At 51.3% G+C, this 14,189-nt stretch overlaps 2 protein-coding genes across 3 annotated transcripts; both read left to right on the plus strand.

Annotated features, from left to right (window-relative positions):
* The first annotated feature begins 94 nt into the window (after positions 1 to 94).
* Positions 95 to 7,796, plus strand: sec23a (Sec23 homolog A, coat complex II component). 2 transcript variants are annotated; one of them, XM_086127743.1, is made up of 20 exons: positions 95 to 258; positions 970 to 1,234; positions 1,365 to 1,422; positions 1,497 to 1,583; positions 1,745 to 1,981; positions 2,532 to 2,611; positions 2,688 to 2,832; positions 3,103 to 3,261; positions 3,334 to 3,449; positions 3,737 to 3,860; positions 3,948 to 4,028; positions 4,102 to 4,191; positions 4,339 to 4,445; positions 4,527 to 4,680; positions 5,438 to 5,515; positions 5,619 to 5,744; positions 5,939 to 6,025; positions 6,101 to 6,256; positions 6,925 to 6,990; positions 7,063 to 7,796. In XM_086127743.1, the coding sequence occupies exons 2-20, from the start codon at positions 1,014 to 1,016 to the stop codon at positions 7,150 to 7,152; spliced, it is 2,262 nt and encodes a 753-aa protein (XP_085983869.1). In that variant the 5' UTR covers positions 95 to 258; positions 970 to 1,013; the 3' UTR covers positions 7,153 to 7,796. The 2 variants fall into 2 exon arrangements, with proteins under 2 accessions (XP_085983869.1, XP_085983868.1); XM_086127742.1 differs by having other exon boundaries at positions 98 to 258; positions 5,583 to 5,744.
* A 2,900-nt stretch (positions 7,797 to 10,696) lies between these two features.
* On the plus strand, positions 10,697 to 14,140 carry clec14a (C-type lectin domain containing 14A). Its single transcript, XM_086128001.1, has 2 exons — positions 10,697 to 10,996; positions 11,394 to 14,140. Exon 2 carries the CDS (start codon positions 11,406 to 11,408, stop codon positions 12,777 to 12,779), a length of 1,374 nt encoding a protein of 457 aa, XP_085984127.1. The 5' UTR covers positions 10,697 to 10,996; positions 11,394 to 11,405; the 3' UTR covers positions 12,780 to 14,140.
* Positions 14,141 to 14,189: the final 49 nt, after the last annotated feature.

Here is a 14,189-nt window from a genome sequence, read left to right on the forward strand (position 1 = left end):
TGGGGGCAGTCTGAGCTCCCGAATCGCTTTTGGAGTGAGTAGTCAATGCTTTGCTGCTCTCGGCGCAATCTTTGTCTTGACGTGGCGTCGCCTCCGCCATGTTGTTTTGCTTCGTTGTCAAGCTCACGCGCACGCGCGCACCGAAGAGTTCCTCACGCCCACCACAGCGGACCGTCGCAGGGTTCCGGCGTTCAAAGTGAACGCTTGAAGAGTGAACTCGTGAAAAGCGACCGCGTTGAGGAGTGAGCGAGCCAAGCGGTGAGTGACGTTTTGTCTTGGGCTGGTTTTGGTGTTCCGCTAGCTTTTTATTTTCAGCAGCTAGCCGGTTAGTTAGCTAGTGGTTAGCATGCCGGTGCGGCGGCTAACTCACTTATCATGCCGGTCGGCGAGCACTTCAAATACTTTGTGTCAGCCAAAAATGTTTTAGAGGCTGTCAACATAAACGCCGAATGCTCATTGTCGTGACACGTTCCTGCCTGCCAAAGGACCGTGAATGAAAGTGTGGACGTGACGTCACACGATTGACGTGTCTCTGTGTGTAATTGTAGTGGTGTTGTCTTTCGTTTTAGTTTTTATTCACTGCCTGATTTCGACGTGTGTGTGTGTGTGTGTGTGTGTGTGAGAGCGCGTGAGAGTGTGGGTGAGAGAAGTCTAATAGTTTGAATATTTTCATTGAATCATTTTTATTGTGTTAATGTGTGTGTGCGGTTATATATTCAAATCGTGTGAGTGTATATGGAGTGTTAGTTTGAGAATGGTACCTGTAAAATGTGTTTTTTTTTGTATGTGTGGCCAAGTGTGGTGGTATATTAGGTTTGTGTGTGAATGTGCATGCATGCAGCGTGTCAATTGCGTGCGAGTGTGAGAAGTATTTGCATAAGTGCGTGTGTACGTGTGAGAGTGTCTTTGTGAAGTTTGTACGTCTACGTGCGCTTACATGTGAAGTGTGTGGGTCTCCTGTGACCACAGCACCACCGAGGCGTTACTCATCAAGTGACCGAGTGGGTTTTGCCATGGCGACCTTCCCCGAGTACATCGCCCAGAACGAGGAGCGCGACGGCGTCCGCTTCAGCTGGAACGTGTGGCCGTCCAGCCGGCTGGAGGCCACGCGCATGGTGGTGCCCGTCGCCGCCCTCTTCACGCCACTCAAGGAGCGACCCGACCTGCCGCCCATCCAGTACGAGCCCGTGCTCTGCAGCCGCGCCACCTGCCGCGCCGTGCTCAACCCGCTCTGGTACGCCCACCTTCACGCTCGCCCGCACGGGTCGAGACGCGCGCGCGGCTTTTCGGGGCAAGGGAATTTTTGCAAAATGCCGACCCAAGCGTCGCCGTCGGCGCTGTCCCGTGCCGTCCTTGTCTTGCAGCCAAGTGGACTACCGGGCCAAGCTGTGGGCTTGCAACTTCTGCTACCAGAGGAACCAGGTACCGCTTCCAACTTGCGGCCAGCCGGGTCCGGCGTTTGCGCCTCACCCCCTTACTTTCGCCGCTCCTCTCAGTTCCCGCCGTCCTACTCGGGAATCTCGGAGGTGAACCAGCCCGCCGAGCTGCTGCCTCAGTTCTCCACCATCGAGTACGTGGTCCAGGTGAGCCCCGCCGGGGAGCCGTGAAGAGCCTCCGCTACTTGCTCAAGATACACGTCATACGAGGACTCGCTCGTCTGACCGGCTGTCGAAAAGGCGATTGCGATTGACGCGAAGGCCTTGAACTCATCGGGAAAGTCGGCCATTTTGTGTGTCGCCGTCAGCGCGGGCCGCAGATGCCGCTGGTCTTCCTGTACGTGGTGGACACGTGCATGGAGGAGGAGGACCTGCAGGCGCTGAAGGAGTCGCTGCAGATGTCCTTGTCGCTGCTCCCCCCCACCGCTCTGGTGGGTCTCATCACCTTCGGCCGCATCGTCCACGTTCACGAGCTGGGCTGCGAGGGCATCTCCAAGAGTTACGTCTTCAAAGGGACCAAAGACCTCAGCGCCAAGCAGCTGCAGGTCTGCTCACCCGCCGCCCCTCGACCGCGCCTTGCTGGTGTTTGATGCCAACTGGCTAACGCCCATCGAGAGACGTTGCTAATTACCGATGCTAATGGGATGATGCTAACGCAGTGCCAGTCGGTCTTTGCAATTGCATCACGCTAAAGAGCGGTCTGCCGCGTGAGACGACGGCGCGTCAGCAAATACGGTCGTGCTGAAAAAAGGCGCTCGCGCTAGTGCGCCCGCTCCAAAAGTTAGTTTCGAGCCCCGTCTAATGTCATTTGACAAATTTGGACAAAACGACGACAAAGCGCGTGCGTTGCTGTCGGTGTCGTCGCCTAATTCTCAACATTGGGGTTTTGCTAACTTGTTTCTGCTAATCATTGATCACAACTCGATGGTGCCAATCTCTCCCGCGCGACAGACAATGCTAACCATTGATGCTAATTGTTTACGCTAACCACACTAATCCTTGTTGATAATCGGTGATGCCAAAGGCCGATGCTAACCAGCGGCTGCTAACTTGATGATGCTAATACCTGACAATAACCAGATGTGTAATGTGCAGGAGATGCTGGGTCTGGCCAAACCGGCGGCCTCCTCCCAGGGACGAGGATCTCAGGCCCCCCAACAGCCGCAGTACAACAGGTGCCCCACGGCCTCACGGTACGCCGGCGGCCGCGCGGGAACGCCGACCGCTGAACGGCTCCGATTGCGCTCGCAGGTTCCTGCAGCCTGTCCAGAAGGTGGACATGAACCTGACTGACCTGCTGGGGGAGCTGCAGCGCGACTCCTGGCCCGTGGTCCAGGGTAAGAGGCCCCTGCGCTCCCTGGGCGCGGCCATGTCCATCGCCGTCGGCCTGCTGGAGGTGAGCGCCGCGTCCTCCGGGGCCTGATCTCACCGTGGCTCCTTGCCACGGTTGTCGCCGGCACGTCGGCGAATTGAGCAGCTCCCTTGGCACTAAAGTGGTGCTCTGCACTCATCCGATGACATTTACCGTCTGGCAACTGTGTTGAATCGAGCCCATTTCGATAAAAGTAGCGCTCGGCCACCGTCCGGTGGCGAGGGAGTATGTCGAAATGAGTTGAGGGGCTTCATGCTGCAGTTGACCCGCCGTTTCTGGCTATTGTCGTGTCAGTGCACCTTCCCCAACACGGGCGCGCGCATCATGACCTTCATCGGGGGTCCGGCCACGCAAGGTCCCGGCATGGTGGTGGGAGACGAGCTCAAGATCCCCATCAGGTCTTGGCACGACATCGAAAAGGACAACGCCAAGTTCATGAAGAAGGCCGCCAAGGTGAGCGCGGGGGCGGGTCCGCGTCTCCGTCCGCGTCGCCGCGCGGCTGACCCGCGTGTTTGTGGGCGCCAGCATTACGAGGCGCTGGCGAGCCGGGCGTCCGCCAGCGGTCACGTGGTGGACATCTACGCCTGTGCGCTGGACCAGACCGGACTCCTGGAGATGAAGTGCTGCGCCAACAACACGGGGTACGCGCGCACACCCGCACGCATGCGTGCGCGTGACGTACCATTGCGGGGGGGGATGGACGGGGGGCGGGGCTTAGCCAACAGTTCACACAAGGCGAGGAGCGCAGACGCAACTCGGAGTCGCGTTCGTTTTAAAACGCGAACGCCGGCCGAATTGTCGACATGATCGGTGGCTTGGCGTCACTAAATATTCCTTCTGAACAATAACGCGTCAAAAGATTGTTAAGGTGCCATTTGGGCGCCTCCGCGTGTGTTGTTTTTTCTTTTCTGCGCGTGGGCGCTCGCAGCGGCTACATGGTGATGGCCGACTCGTTCAACACGTCGCTGTTCAAGCAAACCTTCCAGAGAGTTTTCTCCAAAGATGTTCAAGGCTCCTTCAAGATGGCCTTCGCCGCCACGCTGGAAGTCAAGGTATGCCCCCCCCCCCTTTAAGGTGGTCCGAGCAAGCGGTGGGGGAGGAGCTTGGAAAGAGAGCGAGCACTGCGCTTTCCCTTTCAGACCTCCAGGGAGCTGAAGGTGTCGGGAGCCATCGGGCCCTGCGTGTCGCTCAACGCCAAAGGACCCTGCGTCTCCGAAAATGTACGCCCGCGTCCGCTCGCCGACGTCGACGCCTTTTCCGACACTGACGACATGTTTGTGGACGTCGTGGCAGGAGATCGGCAGCGGCGGGACGTGCCAGTGGAAGATGTGCGGTTTGGACCCCGGCACCACGCTGGCGCTCTACTTTGAGGTGGTCAATCAGGTACGCGCCCCGCGCGACCAACTTCCTGCCATCCGCGGAGCCCCGCCCCCAGCCCCTTCTAAGAACAACTCGTCTCGGAGGGGGACTCCCATTTTTTCACCATAAGCCGTTTGCTAATGTGTGTGTGTGTGCGCGCGCGTGCGTTAGCACAACGCCCCCATCCCTCAGGGCGGCCGTGGCGCTCTGCAGTTTGTCACGCAGTACCAGCACGCGTCGGGCCAGAGACGCATACGCGTCACCACCATCGCCAGGAAGTAAGACGCGCGCAGCCGACGGCATATTTATTTCATTCTCGATTTCACGTATTTGTCACACGTCGCCGTTTTGCGCGGCAGCTGGGCGGACGCGCAGACGCAGATCCAAAGCATCGCCGCGTCCTTCGATCAAGAGGCGGCGGCCCTCTTGATGGCCCGGCTGGCGGTGCAGCGCGCCGAGACGGAGGAGGGGCCCGACGTGCTCAGGTGGTTGGACAGACAGCTCATCAGACTGGTCAGTGCTCGCCCGTCGTCCGATCGCCGGCTGCGCTTCGCACATCAAAAAACACAAGTTGGATTTATTCCATCACCAAGCTTGTATTATTATTATTATTATTATGTATTTTATTTTTTATTTTTTAAGAGCACTTTTTGTGGAGCCATATTTCATTCATTCTACTCATGTTGGCCACCAGGAGGCAGTGTACAATGAAGAGTTTCTTACCGGACTGTAAGCCGAAGTAGCAGGAAACATTTTTCGAAAAGGAGGAGGAATTTTTGCTTGTAGCTACAGTACATATATTGTTGGATCAACTGTCGAGGTAGACTGCTTATCGCCCTGTTTAGTTGATCTCTGATCGGGGATCACTTGACTTCTATCTCCCCTTTTACGGCAAATAAATATCAATTGCCTAATAATAAAATAACCTAATAATTGCTCGTGGCCCTGAAAGGCAGACCGATGAGTCTCTAATTGTATGTCGACAGGAGTTGCTGCACTACTTGTGTCCAAGTATCTGTTGCTTGAAACTTTAGAGCACCGCCATCTCGCCGCTAGCTTTCTCGCGCGCCCTTTTTGTGGCGCTTTAGCGTTGAGCTCGCGGAGTTCTTTGCTTAATACTTCAAGTGGGAGTTGTTATTTATTTTATTTAAACTCTAGACTGAAAACTCCATTTTGGTGTCTTCGTAACCGCCCCCCCCAACCCCAACCGCAATCATTTTCCATTTCCGTCGCCGAAGCCGCGAGTGACCGTCGGCTGTTTTCCCACCAGTGTCAGAAGTTTGGCGATTACCACAAAGACGATCCCAACTCCTTCAGGTTCTCCGAGACCTTTTCGCTGTACCCTCAGGTGAGACGCCGCGCGGCGCGCCGGCCCGCCGGCCCCGACTGACCGGGCGCTCCTCTCTCTGTTTCAGTTTATGTTCCACCTGCGGCGCTCGCCCTTCCTGCAGGTGTTCAACAACAGTCCGGACGAGAGCTCGTACTACCGTCACCAGTTCAACCGGCACGAGCTGACGCAGGCGCTGATCATGATCCAGCCCGTCCTCTACGCGTACTCCTTCCAGGGACCGCCCGAGGTCGGTGTCCTACGCCGCCGATCGACCCCCTTTTTTTTGTGGGGGCGAACTGAAGCCGTGCGTTTCCCCTTTCTATGAACGCACCTCGATGTCATTTGATGGGTGTTCAACGGGCACGTGCTCATGTTTATTTATTCCCCCTCCGCCCCCTTTGCTTTAACCGATGTGATTTTTGGGGGGCGGGGGGGATACAGCCGGTGTTGTTGGACAGCAGCAGCATTCTTCCAGATCGCATCCTGCTCATGGACACTTTCTTCCAAATCCTCATCTACCACGGAGAGGTACGCACACTCAAGACGCGCTTCCGAGCGCGCCTTCTTTCTATTGGTTATTTTTTTGGGTCCGCGCGTGTCAAGACGGTGTCCCAGTGGAGGAAGGCGGGCTACCAGGAGATGGCCGAGTACGAGAACTTCCGGCACCTTCTTCAGGCTCCGGTGGACGACGCCCAGGAGCTGCTGCACTCGCGCTTCCCCATGCCCCGATACATCGACACGGAGCACGGCGGCAGCCAGGTAAGGCGGGCGTGAAACTTGGAAAACCGCCTTCAACGCTACCTTGACTTACGGCCTGAATTTCTTTCCATTTATTTTTCCACGTCGATACCGGCGCGAGTGTATCGCTCGCGCTTTTCCTTCAGGCGATGACAACCATCGCGTGTGTCAATCTGCTGCGGTCTCGCGCAAGAGAACGTATTCAAGTCTCGGTGGATGGTATCGGCGGTTTTCAAAAGCACTCGATACCTTGAAATCAGGCTGTGGGACCGCTACGCTGAATTCCCTCGTTTGACCGAAGCGCAATTGCAAAACTGTCCCGCAAAGCATTCCAAAGCGGAGGGACAAAAAGTCAGCAACAGGTCAGTGCGGTGCAAAAAGTAAACTTGCGACGTGGCCTGTGCCGCATTTCAACAGGGCAAACTCGCCAGTCTCTTGTTCTCGGCCCTTGAAGGTAAAGAAACGCGTCCAGTAAATAAATCGAGATGTAAAGTCCCATCGTGCAAAAAGTGCGCAATCCCTCCCCAATTGAGCAAACAAAATAAGTCGTACAGCCGATGCCGAGAGCCGCTACCCGCTCTCCCCGATTCAAGACGCACTCAAATTTGCGCAAGTTGGGGCATTCCGAAGTCAAGGTACCGCTTAGGGAACGTCAACATGATGATGATGATGATGATGATGGTTGTCAGGCTCGCTTCCTGCTGTCCAAAGTCAACCCCTCGCAGACGCACAACAACATGTACGCTTGGGGACAGGTGAGCCGTCGACCTCGCGTCGTTTGTCGAGCGATTGAGCGATTGATGGATGAACGTGCGTTTTGCCGGCAGGAGTCGGGCGCACCCATCCTGACGGATGACGTCAGCCTGCAGGTCTTCATGGACCACCTGAAGAAGCTGGCCGTGTCCAGCGCCGCCTAGCGTGCCGTCGTTGTATTGCGCGTGCTGCCTGAAACGCTGACGCGTTGTGACATCTTCTCATTTGATTGACGCGGCGTGATCACATGTTCGTAGCGTTCGGAAGAAGGGGGGGGGGGGTTGCCCCCCCCCCCCCGGCTTGTGGCCACTCTTTGTTCGAATAAACGTTTTGCAATTCCAAAACCTTCTTGGGTCCTGATCAATCTTGGCAAACTTTCATGGCCAATTTCATGTATAGTAAGGCGTTTTTGGCCCGAAAAAACGACAGTATAGTAAGGCGTTTTTGAGCTGAAAAAAACGACATAGTATATAGTAAGGCGTTTGTCATGATGAAGAAAGACATATATTAGAAATTCTTTTTTTTGTGGATTTTGGATAGAAGAAAGGTGCACATTTCTTTCCATCCAAAACTGTTGTACTTTTTTGAACACTAATTGTTTCAGATGAGGTACTTGCAACCACCTGGGAAGGGCCAATCGTTTCTTGGACCTGATTGGCCTGAAGCTCAAGTGTACTCCCTTTAAAAGATGAATGAGGAAGTCACTGGGGGCCGGACAACTTGGAGAGCAGTGCTACACGTGTGCTGCTCAAAACTGGTCAACTGTCACTCCTGACAATAAAGACAACTGGAAAATCTCCTTCCTGAATCCTGGCTGAATTGCCTTTTTATTCTTTTTCACCTGGCCTGCTGTTTCACCGCATAACAGCGTTTTTAGCCCGAAAAAAAACCCATATATAGTAAGGCGTTCTCAGGCCGAAATAAACGACATAGTATAGTAAGGCGTTTTTAGCCCGAAAAAAAAACATATAGTAAGGCGTTCTCAGCCCGAAAAAAAACGACAGTATAGTAAGGCGTTTTTAGGCCGAAAAAAAAAAACATAGTAAGGCGTTTTTAGCCCGAAAAAAAACGACAGTATAGTAAGGCGTTTTTAGGCCGAAAAAACGACATAGTATAGTAAGACGTTTTTAGCCCAAAAAAAAAACATAGTAAGGCGTTTTTAGGCTGAAATAAACGATATAGTATAGTAAGGCGTTTTTAGGCCGAAAAAAACAACCATGTATAGTAAGGCGTTTTAGGCCGAAAAAAACGACATAGTATAGTAAGGCGTTTTTAGGCCAAAAAAAAACGACATAGTATAGTAAGGCGTTTTTGGCCCGAAAAAACGACATAGTATAGTAAGGCGTTTTTAGCCCGAAATACGACATAGTATAGTAAGGCGTTTTTAGGCCGAAAAAAATGACATAGTATAGTAAGGCGTTTTTAGGCCAAAAAAAAAACAACCATGTATAGTAAGGCGTTTTAGGCCTAAAAAAACGACATAGTATAGTAAGGCGTTTTTAGCCCGAAAAAAAACGACAGTATAGTAAGGCGTTTTTAGGCCGAAAAAACGACATAGTATAGTAAGACGTTTTTAGCCCGAAAAAAAACATAGTAAGGCGTTTTTAGGCTGAAATAAACGATATAGTATAGTAAGGCGTTTTTAGGCCGAAAAAAACAACCATGTATAGTAAGGCGTTTTAGGCCGAAAAAAACGACATAGTATAGTAAGGCGTTTTTAGGCCAAAAAAAAACGACATAGTATAGTAAGGCGTTTTTGGCCCGAAAAAACGACATAGTATAGTAAGGCGTTTTTAGCCCGAAATACGACATAGTATAGTAAGGCGTTTTTAGGCCGAAAAAAATGACATAGTATAGTAAGGCGTTTTTAGGCCAAAAAAAAACAACCATGTATAGTAAGGCGTTTTAGGCCTAAAAAAACGACATAGTATAGTAAGGCGTTTTTAGCCCGAAAAAACGACATAGTATATATATAGTAAGGCGTTTTTAGGCCCAAAAAAACGACATTGTATATTAAGGCGTTTTTAGGCAAAAAAAAAAACGACAGTATAGTAAAAAAAGTATAAAAACTATAGTATAGTATAAAAACTATGTCGTTTTTTTCGTGCAAAAAACGCCTAACTATACTATGTCGTTTTTTCGGGCTAAAAACGCCTTACTATACTATGTCGTTTTTTCGGCCTAAAAACGCCTTACTATACTATGTCGTTTTTTCGGGCCAAAAACGCCTTACTATACATGGTTGTTTTTTTTGGCCCAAAAACGCCTTACTATATACTATGTCGTTTTTTCGGGCTAAAAACGCCTTACTATACTATGTCGTTTTTTCGGCTTAAAAACGCCTTACTATACTATGTCGTTTTTTTCGGGCTAAAAACGCCTTACTATAACTATGTTGTTTTTTCGTGCAAAAAACGCCTTACTATACATGGTTGTTTTTTTGGGCCTAAAAACGCCTTACTATACTATGTCGTTTTTTCGGGCTAAAAACGCCTTACTATACTATGTCGTTTTTTTCGGCCCAAAAACGCCTTACTATACTATGTCGTTTTTTCGGGCCAAAAACGCCTTACTATACTATGTCGTTTTTTCGGGCTAAAAACGCCTTACTATACTATGTCGTTTTTTTCGGGCTAAAAACGCCTTACTATACTATGTCGTTTTTTTCGGGCTAAAAACGCCTTACTATACATGGTTGTTTTTTTCGGGCTAAAAACGCCTTACTATACTATGTCGTTTTTTCGGGCTAAAAACGCCTTACTATACTGTCGTTTTTTTCGGCCTAAAAACGCCTTACTATTCTATGTCGTTTTTTCGGGCTAAAAACGCCTTACTATACTATGTTGTTTTTTCGGGCTAAAAACGCCTTACTATACTATGTCGTTTTTTTCGGCTCAAAAACGCCTTACTAAATATACTATGTCGTTTTTTTCGGGCTAAAAACGCCTTACTATACTGTCGTTTTTTCGGGCTAAAAACGCCTTACTATACTATGTCGTTTTTTTCGGCTCAAAAACGCCTTACTATACTATGTCGTTTTTTTCGGGCTAAAAACGCCTTACTATACATGGTTGTTTTTTTTGGCCTAAAAACGCCTTACTATACTATGTCGTTTTTTTCGGGCCAAAAACGCCTTACTATATATACTATGTCGTTTTTTTCGGGCCAAAAACGCCTTACTATATACTATGTCGTTTTTTTCGGCTCAAAAACGCCTTACTGTACTATGTCGTTTTTTCGGCCCAATATATATATATATATATATATACTGTATATACACATTTTTTCCCCCGGAAATTTCAGAAAAGACCACTTTCAATTTTGATAGAAATACGGATCGACTGCACTTCGACAAACTTGGCGCCGCGAGTGGCGATGTCGCGGAAGTAGATACTCGTCCAAGATTCAGGAAGGCGGCCACGGGAACATTAAACTGCCGAAATCAAATCCTCCACGTTGCTATGACAACGTGAAAAAGTGACCTCGGCCTTCCTGTCATTCTTTTATCCTCCGGGAAACAGGAAGCAACTGCGTTGCCACGACAACAATTGGACGAGCGCGAAGAATGTCGGTGAATCGCGTACCCGCACGCGCACCAGCGCACTTCCTGACGGAGACTCAACTATTTCCTTCAAGTCATTAAGATCGATTAGACCAGAGCGAGATGAGCTGCATCCTTCCTGTTGCTCTGTGTTTGTCACCGTGTGTGTGTGTGATTTAATTGGCCTGCCATCCGCATGGAGGAAACACAAACGAAAGCGATGAAAGCGTGGCCGCCAGGCTAACTTGACGTAGCCCCCGAAGAAAGAAAACCAGGATTTGAGGAAGGCGGCTACTCGTATCAAGACACCGCACACTTCCTGTCCCGGCAGGAAATAGGCGGGCGGGTGTTTGGAGGTCCGGGCTACGTGTGTGTGTGTATGTGGAGGGGGTTGGCGCCGAGGGTGAGGTTGCCAGTCGGCACGAGACAAGTTCGGAGCCGCACAAGAAAGGCAACGAAATTTCAAGGTAAGAATTTAGTCTTGTTTTGCAAATCCAGCCTCCTAGAAGCGCAATTCATCTGTTCCAGGGTCAAACTGTGTTTAACCGCTGCTGAACTGGGCTCTGGCGGTCAAATTCCAAATGGGATGACGTCAGGGGCGCTTCATGCCAATTTGCGTTTGTGCGGCAGAGACGCCTTTGCGAGTGCGCGTTCCTTTGAGCATTTCGAAAGAGAAGATCAAGTGCGAACACGCCAACAAGATGGCATCCCGAGTGGCAAAAGTGCCGAGGATTTGCCACCGCGTGCTAACAAGTTAGCAATGAATTGCCATTTAGCATGCGCAGTTGTACATTTGCGCGCGCGCACGCGTTCCCCAGGCCCTCCGATCTGAGCCGACTTGTTTCTCCCTCTTCGGTCTGCTAGGAGGAGTCAGCCATGTTGCCGCCGCCCCGGTCCGTCTTTCTTCAGCTGTTGGTTTTCGCACTCACCTTGAAGACGGCGTCCGCCGCCCTGGATTGGCGCCGGCGCTACGCGCTGCATCCCTCGCCGCTCCCCTTTGAGCAAGCGCAGGAGGTGTGCCTCCCCTACGGCCTGGCCTCCTTCGCCAGAGCCGGGGAGTTCGCCCGAGTCCTCGCCGCGATAGCCCGGTCGCCGCCCGCCGGGTCGCCGCCCGCCTTCTGGGTGGGGCTGAAGAAGGCCAAGAACCAGTGTGTGGTCCCCTCGCTGCCCCTCAGAGGCTTCAAATGGACCCAGGGGGGCGAGGACGCAAGCGAGACCCGCTGGGCTCACGAGCCGGAACAGACCTGCACGTCGGTTCTCTGTGCGGGACTCGTCGCCCAGTCGGATGGCTCCGCCGGCACCGGCTGGGGGCTGGTGCCGCTCAGCTGCAAGACCAAGAACCGCTTCGTATGCAACCTGGAGTCAGACGACGGGGGACTCGCTGGACCGCAACTTGCTAGTCCTGAGCTTGCTACACCTCAACCTGCTGGACCAGAATCGGCTCAACCAGAATCTGCTGGACCCACAACACCCGGGCCAGAAATGACCAGCCCTGAATCGGAGGGACCCGACTCTGAGCAAAAACCAGAAATACCAGAGCCACCGACACCTGGACCTGCTGGACGAGAAAGCGTCGGACCCGAATCTGCTACACCCGAACTGTCAGAAAGACCGGAGACACCAAAACCTGGACCTGTCGGACCAGAACTTGTTGGACCCGAATCTGCTCGTCCTGAAACCGCCGGACCTGAACCAAAGGAACCCGGAAGAAGACCCGACGAGCCAGGCCATGATGCCGGTGCAGAATCAGGATCTGGCTCGTGCCCCCACCCCGCGGTCCCCGGGGCTCGTTTTCTCAGTCTGGACCCTGACAACAGCAGCAGGATCCAAGTGGACTGCTGGTCCAAAGTCCGTCTGGATCTGCACTGCTGGGGCCGGGGCGGAGTGTGGCGCCTAGCGGGCGGCGCCCCCGCCAACCTGAGCACGGTTTGCACCCCGTGCGGACCCGGGTACTGCAAGGACATCCTGGGGGACTGCGCGGACGTGGACGAGTGCTCGGGGCCGCACGGGTGCCGCCACGAGTGCGTCAACACGGCGGGCTCCTACACGTGCGTGTGCGCCCACAACGGGACGCTGTGCGAGCCCGCCGAGAGCGACGCCCCCGGGCCCTTCGCGGGGGTGCTGGTGCCGGCCCTGGTGGGGGCGGCGATAGCTCTGGTGGTTCTCGCCCTCGTTGCCGGGTTGATGATTTGGTGCTGCCTGCGGAGGCGCAGCAAGAAGCAAAAGGAGGCTGAACAAAGACACAACTGAGGTGCTGGTGAAGTCATTTGTTCTCGCCAATGACATCACGGTTACGGATCAGTGATGGATAACAATCGTAATAAGCGAACACACTTATTGATGACATCACGGTGATTGTTGGTTGTTTTTTTTGTGACACACACACACGCACAAATTCACATCCAAGAAGAGACACTTACTTAGACGTGCACGTACACAGCCGACTCCTGCTTAGCAGAAAACCCAGTAAGAGGGCTCCCCCTGGTGGCAGCCGAGTGCACGTGCCCTGAGGTTTTCCGGGAGCAATGAAGGCCGCTGTCATAAACGCGCAGTTCTCCTAATTGGCCACCAGGTGGCAGCGTCCAGTTGTCATTCTTCAGCGCGCGCACACTCCCTCGAGCAGCTGGAAATCAGTCAGAGGGGGGGGGGTGGCGTTATCGATCAGTTTGTTTGGGTCTTTTGACGCAGCGCCTTCTTTGTGACACGTCAACGTAATGACGGACAGCAAATCAAACGGTGAATGGCGAAAACACTTTATTAGTCCAACGGTCGGATTGTTCTACGGATTGTTCATCAATCGTCACTGGTGTAATGATTATTAGTTTATTTGAATCACAATCCTAATATGGAAACGTGTTCCAATAAATTATGGCCAGAAATGAAATCATCGATGTACAAATGAAACATTATTTTTTCGTATGTTTTTAAAACGCACGCGTTGAAATCATGAAAAAAAAAAGGTCGAAATACAGTGATCCCTCGCTACTTTGCGGTTTGTTTATCGCGATTTCAGTGCATCGCAGATTTTTTCAAACTTTTTTTTTTTTTACATATACATGGAGTACAGTACTGTATATGTTGCTCTGTGTGACTCGCTGTTGTTTTGCAGCTTCTCGCGGGCTGTTTGCGGACTTTAAAAAAAATGTACCCGTTTATGTTAATTGGACGCTACTTCGCGGATTTTCGTTTATCGCGGGTGGTTTTGGTCCCCATTAACCGCGATAAACGAGGGATTACTGTAGTCATTTTAAAAATCTATACTTTTTATTTGAAGGGGTGAAACAAAAACAAAAAAAAAACAATTCGTTGCATTTGAAAGCGAATTAAAAGTTGTGGCGCTTGAAACCATCCTGCTTTGCATTTATTTTCTTGACACCAACATTCAGATTGTTCATGAAATTGTTTTGTGCATTTTGGGTATGATCGAATTTTGTCATGATGAATATAAATACTGTCGTCGACAAAAACGATGTTGAAATTGTTCTTGGGCGGGGCGTAGCTAAAATCTATTCTTTTTATTTTTAATGTTTTGAACACGCCATTCATTTGCCACGACGTTTAAGCACAATATAATAATGACATTTTAAAATAAAACACCTCTAAATGTTGAACGACGGATGAAGTGTTTTTTTTTTTTTAAATCACAATTATGATGAGGAT

This window comes from Hippocampus guttulatus, chromosome 13 (genome assembly GCF_054856545.1).
Source record: "Hippocampus guttulatus isolate MCC_2025c chromosome 13, RoL_Hgut_1.0, whole genome shotgun sequence".
In the NCBI taxonomy this organism is placed as follows: Eukaryota; Metazoa; Chordata; class Actinopteri; order Syngnathiformes; family Syngnathidae; genus Hippocampus; species Hippocampus guttulatus.

What these genes read in the sequence shown, in the direction of transcription:
- sec23a (XM_086127742.1), top strand. Translation starts at nt 1,014, where the DNA reads ATGGCGACCTTCCCCGAGTACATCGCCCAGAACGAGGAGCGCGACGGC. An exon ending in TCATGAAGAAGGCCGCCAAG is followed by an intron (nt 3,262 to 3,333) that starts GTGAGCGCGGGG and finishes TGTGGGCGCCAG; the next exon opens with CATTACGAGGCGCTGGCGAG. An exon ending in CCGCCACGCTGGAAGTCAAG is followed by an intron (nt 3,861 to 3,947) that starts GTATGCCCCCCC and finishes TTTCCCTTTCAG; the next exon opens with ACCTCCAGGGAGCTGAAGGT.
- clec14a (XM_086128001.1), top strand. Translation starts at nt 11,406, where the DNA reads ATGTTGCCGCCGCCCCGGTCCGTCTTTCTTCAGCTGTTGGTTTTCGCA.